The sequence below is a fragment of the Mus pahari genome, chromosome 6 (assembly GCF_900095145.1).
Source record: "Mus pahari chromosome 6, PAHARI_EIJ_v1.1, whole genome shotgun sequence".
In the NCBI taxonomy this organism is placed as follows: Eukaryota; Metazoa; Chordata; class Mammalia; order Rodentia; family Muridae; genus Mus; species Mus pahari.
This window is the reverse complement of record NC_034595.1, coordinates 35,048,403-35,056,086: the sequence shown is the minus strand read 5'-3', so window position 1 is coordinate 35,056,086 and position 7,684 is coordinate 35,048,403. Positions and strand designations below refer to the sequence as shown.

Genomic DNA, 7,684 nt, shown 5'->3' with positions numbered 1-7,684 from the left:
GTGTTACAGTTCATGGAAGTGGTGTCTCCTTTGAGGTCCATGGAGTTGTCTGGTCTGTTTGAAACCAAGGTAACCCTGAACTTATTAAAAGGATCCTGAGCCTCTGGTCAGGAAAGGCTCTGGTGTCCTTTTTCCTGCTGTCACAGTCCTGTCACTATTGGATTGGAGCAGTTGTTGTGTTCCACTCACCAGTGATCCTAAGATTGCTTGGGCAGTCCTCTAGGGACTGTGAGGGTGTCCACCGAATCTGCGCCCTAGGTGACCTGGTGCTGGTGCAGACCGGAAGGGATTTGTGCCCCTGGTCAGGTCGGTTCTCTGCTGCCCTAGTGCTGTCTCAGGTCCCGTGCGCGATTGGATTGGAGCAGAAGTTGTGTTCCACTCACCAGTGACCTTAAAATCGTGTGGGCAGTCCTCTAGGGACTGTGGGGTGTCCGCCCACTCCGTGCCCTAGGTGACCCGGTGCTGGCGCAGTCCAGAAGCGCCTGCACTTTTCTAAAGCACTTTGCAAGTCTTTACATAGTATCTGTTTCTAAGGTTACTTAGCTATGGAATTCTTACATAGTCAACCTCACAAATTTCCTTAAACCTAGTGTTTAAATTAGAGTTAAGGGTGAGACTTCTTGAGTTTTCCTCCTGTTCCCAGCAGTACAGCTAAACCTCTGGTCCTCTCTACTTATCCCAAGTGAGTGATAGAAGGAAGCTTCCCAAGAGTCACTGTGGGAAGGTGACATATGACTTGGAAAGTACTGAGCACCTGGAAACTACTCAGAAAAGAAAAGGATTCATTTGTTGTTTTTAAGATCTCAGATCTGCCTGACTATAGAGGATATAATTTAAATCTACAGTAAGCAGAAATAAGATGAAGCAAACATCACATAGGAATTCTAAGAGATGGGAATCAGTGTAGCATATGGACAGCTGTGACGGTGGTGAGGAGGAGAGGTCAAATTTCAAAAGAAACAATTGAAATGCAGTGATCATGGACTTTGTACAATATTGTGACCAGTCATTTTATACCTGTTACCTTCAAAGGTAGCATATATGCGGGCTCTGGCAGTTCTTGATCCTAGGAAAGGATGCTTAAAGCTTGTGCTCTTTTGCTATAATGGGTTCCTAGAAAGCTACAGCCACAGATATTAGCCAGTGTGCAAAAGACCAAGTTGTACACCTGTTTGCTAGTGTGGACACACTGAAGGGAAGGATGTGAAAGGATGGCATCACAAGGCTGGGAGCCTGGTGAAATCAATGACACCTTTGGGGAGTGCATTAGAGAGAAAGCTGTGAATTCGTCTGATTCTTCTTTTTTTCTAACAAGCCAACTCCATTTAAAGTAATCAGCCTTTGTTTCATTAGTATATCATACCGGGTGTTTCAGGGTTAAGCTTTTACTGGAGATGATGGTTGATTTAGTAGCTCAGAATGGTAGCGTACAGCAGGATCTATTTCTAAATCTCCTGTGCATCTGTTGAAGCTGTTGCTAGGACATCACGCCATGGTTAGAAGACTGTCTTTACAGAAGTCGAGATCTCAAGGCTTCTTTTTTTTTCTTGTTAAACATTTAAGAAATCATGTTATTCATATACAAGAAGAGAAGTATCACATCTCTCTATAATAGAGACCAAGTTAATGAAAACTCTTGGAACAATTATTTCTAAATCTGGGCAAGTATATCAGTTTAAACTCTATAGATCTGGCACTAAATTTACTCTGCATAGTGGATGGATTCTTTTATTATGATTTATTTTTATTTATTTGTGTGTGGCAAACACACAACTATGCACATGTATGTTCGAGTGCTTGTGGGGGCCAGAAGAGAGCATCGGACCTTCTAGATATGGAGATATAGACAGTTGTGAGCTGTCATGTAGATGCTGGGAATGGAATCCCAGACTTCTATAAGAACAGTAAGTGCTCTTAGGAACCTAGGTCCTCTGTAAGAACAATAAGTGCTCTTAATCAGTGAACCATCTATCCGGTCCCAGGATGTTTTTATTTGTTGTGAAGGAACATATTTAACACTTTGCCCCGCTTTGCTGTTCTTACATTTCTGGACCAGGAAGAAGAGTCTGAGTGGGAAGGCTACAAAGTTGTCTTGTGTTCACGCAGCACATGGCTTAGATTTTTGTTGTTGCTTTTTTCCCTCTTAAACACAGTTGACACCCCCCCCCCCAAATTGTATGTTTCCCATCAATGATTCAACAGATTGACGGTAGATAATATTTTTAAATTGCTTCTGTTTTGAACCTGTCCTTATTCCCCAAGCTGTATGAACCATAACTATTTATATTACAGTTGCATTATATTAGATATTGCAAGTAATGTAGAGGTAAACTGAAGTGTACAAAAGGGAAACATATAGGCTCTATGCAGATACAGCAGATTTTATATAAGGGACTGGCACATATGCAGAGACTCAGATCCAGAGTGGGGCAGTGGAACTCCTGGAGCCCATTTCCTGCAGACACCAAGGGGTGACTGTTTTTCTAGCTCAGATTGTGTGTTCACCCTACCTCTTCACCCAGCACCTCCACTTCTCTCTGACATCAGCATTTAAAAGGCGTCCTGTTAAACAAACATTTAGTGGCTTTTCCTAAAAGCTTGCACAAATCTATCGTAGTTCGTAGAGTGGCCAGCCCTAACAGGGCAAGTAATTCTTGCTACTGAGAAATGACACTGGGTATTCTCAAACAAAGAAAAATAAAGACTAAGCTAAAATCTGAGCTCAGGGCACATGAAGGATCAAGAATTCAGGCCACAAGGAAGTCAGATGTCACCTGGTGAAGTGTGATTCAAGAGCCTGAATCCGAAGGTTAGGTACTGACGAAGTCATTTGGCATGCAGACCTTTTTTCTTGTTATTCTGATTCCTTGTACATCTGTCTGTGTGTGCTGCAGCCACAAGGACACTGGAGGACTTTAGGGAAGCTGGAATACAGTGGCTGGTGACTGTTTTGAAAACTGGTTCCCATTCTGCCTGGGAATGGGTTGTTAATAATATCTTTGTTATGAACAGATTTCAGCACAATGAGAATGCTTTTATTTCTCTGTGGAGTTTGCTAAAATGGAATTTCTCTTGCCCACAGACACATACACTAATTGTTTGAGCATGCATAAATATGTAAAGACACATCAACTTAGGCGATCATAAAGCATGTTGAAAAATGCGCCCACCAAGAATTACTACAGGGGATAAAAAGCGTGCTCTTCCATTCTTCCTTCATAAAGAACACATTGGAGAATAAATTAGCATGGAAAATGGTCTCTTTGAAGGCACAATAACTATTGTTTCCTTATTAAATCCAGTTTTTCAATTAAGGAGAGCCTCACCGATCCACACTATCGCTGTGAGGGCCCATAGAGAATTTCTGAACTTTGTAGATTAGAAAAATACTGTAGGTGGGGGAAAAATCATGACACAGATTTGGGAGACTAGAATTATCATTGTCTTTGTAGTCTATTATTTTGGTAACTGGCCTTAGTTTTTAATCACTCTAATATTATAACTGGATAATTTATAGACAAGAGAAACATTTCTTACAGTCAGAAGACTGGAAAGTCCAGGGTCAGGATAGCATCCAGGTTGTCTGTCTGGTGAGAGTAGCTCTTTGTTTCCAAGGTGGTACCTGGTCGCTGTGTCCTCCTATGAGGACACACACAAGGCATAAAAGGATGGAAGGACAAGCTTTCCCCCTTCACATGCTTTTATAGGGATCCAACCCGTTCACGGGTCCTTTTCCCCTCTGATCTAATCATCCCAATGCTGTTGCATTGCTGGCAAAGTTCCAAGATGGACCTTGGAGGTGAACACAAACCCTCAACGGAATTGCAAGGGATAAACCAGGTTCAGAAACAGTTCCAGCTGAGAAACTGGAAGATGACTCTAGAAGATCCTATAAGAGCACTTAGGGACAGTGAGAGGAGAACATGAGATTGAAGAGACAATAAGATATGCTCTGAGGGAGGGGAAGGGAGTCCACCCATCAAGTGCCACCAGAGTGTTGGATTTATATTGAGAAGCGATAAAAAAATAAAGTTAAAAAAGATCTTGGATATCATGCTTAAGAGTTAGAGGAATTGTACCTCTAGATGGCTGTTTTAAGGTTTCGGAGGAAGTGAATTAACTAATTTGACTTGTGTGTTTTTAAGTTAATGCAAGTTAATAAAAAGTAAGTATAGAAGAACAAGGCGTTAAGGCTGCCGCAATCACATAAGGAAGAAATTACTAGAGTGGTACAGGAAATTTGGCAATGGGTTGGTTGGGGGTGGGGAAGGACAAACCAAGAGTGACAACAAGGGGTCCAGAATTAATGATGGAGTAGAGGCAGGAAACAGAGATGCATAGGTTAATACTAGAAAGGAGATGGGAAAATAAAATTAGGATTGTACTTTGAGATCTACATGCCTGTTTCCTAACGGATTAGGAATTAGGCACACTTTCAATGGATTAGCTAGAATTGTGATATATACATATGTATATATTTCTCTGTGTAGTCCTGGCTATCCTAGAACTTGATTTGGAGGCCACGTTAGCTGTGAACTCACAGAGATCCTCCGCCTCTGCTGCTTGAGTGCCAGGATTAAAGTTGAGTGTCACCATGTCTGGCATGATGATTATATTTTTAAAATATAAAATCAGATGAGTGAAGCCTTAGTCATTTCTAAATCGCTTAACAGAAGTATTTTATCAGTGACAGTTTGGAGAAGTCATCTTGACTGTTTCTAGTGACCCTGGGACACTCTATTTGGTATTTTCCTGTATTTCAATTTAATAGAGCTGTGCGTTTTCATTCCAGGTGGTGACGATTCATATCACCCCAGTAGATGACCAGCTTCCTAAAGAAGCTCCTGGCATTTCCCGGCATTTGGTTGTCAAGGAAACAGAGGTGGCCTACATCACTAAAAAGCACCTACATTTCCTAGACATGGAATCCCGTGATGGGGAACTCATCTACACAGTAACTCGCCCTCCGTGTTTCTCCTTCAGCCACAGGTGTCCTTGTAAAGCTACTATATGACCCGCTGGTTTAAGAGTGTCTCCATGTGATTCAGTTGCTTCCTTGGGTAGACTTGAACTTCCATCCGTTTTAGCATTCACTTTTATCGTAAATTCATCTTTACCCTAACTGAGTGAGTGACAATTAGTGACTGCCATGCACTTTGTAGTTTTCAGCACAGTGTGAAACAGTCTAAATACTGTTTTTTTTCTAAAGTAAACCTTTATTTTTCTTTTTTTAAAAAGAAAAGCATCATTATGTCTGCAAAGTAATACTTTTAGATATGACAGCCTATTCAGTGTTCGTGTTGTATGATCTCAGTTCAAAATGGTAGCAGAAATATTCCTTAGGCTCTTGTCATATACTCAACGGTGAGGAAACACTTGGGAGGAGAATAAGGATTCCTTTTAACCATGAGACAGCAAGAATCTTTGTTCTGTCATGATGAGGGTGGCATAGATGATGCTGAACTTAACGCTAGAAGCTCCCAACATAAAGGGACTAAAAGTCTCTGTTTTCTCCTCACAATTAAGTGCTTTTTTAAAAAAAATGGATTCCGATGCAGGGGTCGTTGCAAGCCTCATGGGGGGGGGGCAGGGTCATGAACCATGAAGAGGTGAGCCTGGCTTAGTTGGTTTGGATCAGACTTCTAGAGTCTGACACCAGGCGGTTTATTGCCAGCATATTTAAAACATAGTACAATTTTGGAAAAAGTTTCCTGGTATAATACAATCCCTGGAGCATATGAAGGCGTAATTAGGATTGTAGCCCCCTGGGTTCTGGAGACAGGTGACCTGTGTTAGCTGAAGGGCCTAGGAAAGGGTCTGGCACAGTCTTGGTCACACGGATAGTGCAGTGGTTATTTGAGATATGAACTACCTGTCGTTCTGGTTGTGAGAGCTTTGTATTGTCTGGCCCCACAGATAACACAGATCAATAAGCTGTTAATCACCTCCCATTCCCAGCCTTCTGGATTGAAGGACAGGTTATCCATCCTTTCCTTTGAGAGGATAATCCCGTAGGCTTAACGTTTCTGGTTTCCTTGGTGATCTGTGGGCACAAGGATCTTCATGCTCCCAGACATGGTGGGTGATTTGATTTCATTTTTTCTTAGCTGAAAAAAAAAAAAAAAGCTTATGTGGTCTGCATTTTTCTTAGACACTTGGATGCTGGGAAGCTATTCATGGTGGACAGCATACCAAAGCTAACCAAAACTCCAGCAGCCCCAGGGCTAAGTTCATTTACTCAGGTATGAAAATTTGTAAAAACATTGGCTAACACAGTATGTAACCTACCTTCTGAGGGGTGTGGTGTCCCCAGGGTTGTGTGTGAGGTGCTACCCAGTCACTTCTGCCACAGCCTCTCCTGTCTTTATTCTTGTGCTCAAACACATCTGGCAAATACATAACATCTGTTTGAAAGGCATCATCAAGTTGAGTGTGATTTTAAATTTTCTTGTAAATCCACAAGCTTTGCATCATTTTGCCAATGGCAGGACACTGACTTCAGGACCCATGCCTATTACACTAAATGCAGGCCATGCATTTATCTACTGTGTTAGTTTCTCACTGTTGCCATAACAAAATACCATACACTTTGTAGTTCAGAACAGAGGCCCTGTTTTCCCTGTACTTCCGGAAGCTAGGGGTGTGGAGATTGTCGCGTTGGCAGGCTGTGCTCTTCTGAGCACTACAGACATCTCTCCCTCCCTGTGTTTTAGCATCTAGTGCTTCGTTAGCAGGGTTTTGTTTGTTTGTTTTTTTGTTTTTTATTTTTTAATATTCCCAGGCTTGTAGATACATCATGTTCAGCTTTGCCTTCTGTCAGTCAAGGCTCCCCTATCCGTCTCTTCCTCTTACAAGGAGTCCAGTTGTATTAGATTGAGGACCCACATTACTCAAAAATTTCCCCTACATGCATCTGTGATGGCCCTATTTCTAAATACATTCAGAATCCCAAGTTTACTATGTCATTTTCTGGGGATGCAGCTCATTCTATAATACTTACGACTCTCCCAAATCCTTCGGCATCCCTCTGCTTCCTCCTGTGAGCTCTCCTCCTCTGCACACCCAATACGAGTCCGGTATATGAATGTTCAGGCATCAGACATCTGTGGTTTGGGGCTAATTATGTCTGGTTTCTTCACAATTACAACTTGTAAATGTGCTAAGTGCTACTGTTTCACCAACTTTAGTAATGTGGAAACGGGCATTGCAGGCGTACACAGCTTGTATTAGTATAGAGCTGCAGGGCAGAATAGGGTAAAGTCTGAGCTTACATTTGCAGAGGTTCTTGGACTCCATCATTTGATATGCTTCCTGACTTTATCCATTTCCTCTGATGTGTAGACAATGTGGCTGACAAAATAAAGCCTTGGGAATCTTTCCATCTATGGGTGATACTTAGCATGTTCCATATCAGTGAACCTCGTTGGGGGGCTTGATTTTGATCTTTGCAAATCAGCACATGTGTCCATCTCAATTTGCTTCCCAGCATGCCGTGAACCATATGAAAGTGGCCTACATGCCACCCATGCAAGATGTAGGCCCCTTCCCTCGACATGTGCAGTTCACGGTGTCCGTCAGTAACCAGCGTGGAGGTACTTTGCATGGAATCTGCTTCAACATCACGATTCTCCCAGTGGACAACCAGGTTCCCGAGGTATGCTGTGTTTGACATGGTGGGCCAGAA

The 7,684-nt window shown here is 42.2% G+C and overlaps 1 protein-coding gene across 2 annotated transcripts in view; it reads left to right on the top strand.

Moving 5' to 3' along the window:
• The window catches only part of Frem1 (FRAS1 related extracellular matrix 1), a 158,632-nt gene that overhangs the window by 64,709 nt on the left and 86,239 nt on the right, over positions 1–7,684 (top strand). For both annotated transcript variants that reach the window (XM_021200078.2, XM_029540066.1), the window contains exons 11-13: positions 4,793–4,989; positions 6,152–6,242; positions 7,487–7,654. In XM_021200078.2, coding sequence (XP_021055737.1) covers positions 4,793–4,989; positions 6,152–6,242; positions 7,487–7,654 — 456 coding nt within the window. The remainder of the gene's footprint in view (positions 1–4,792; positions 4,990–6,151; positions 6,243–7,486; positions 7,655–7,684) is intronic.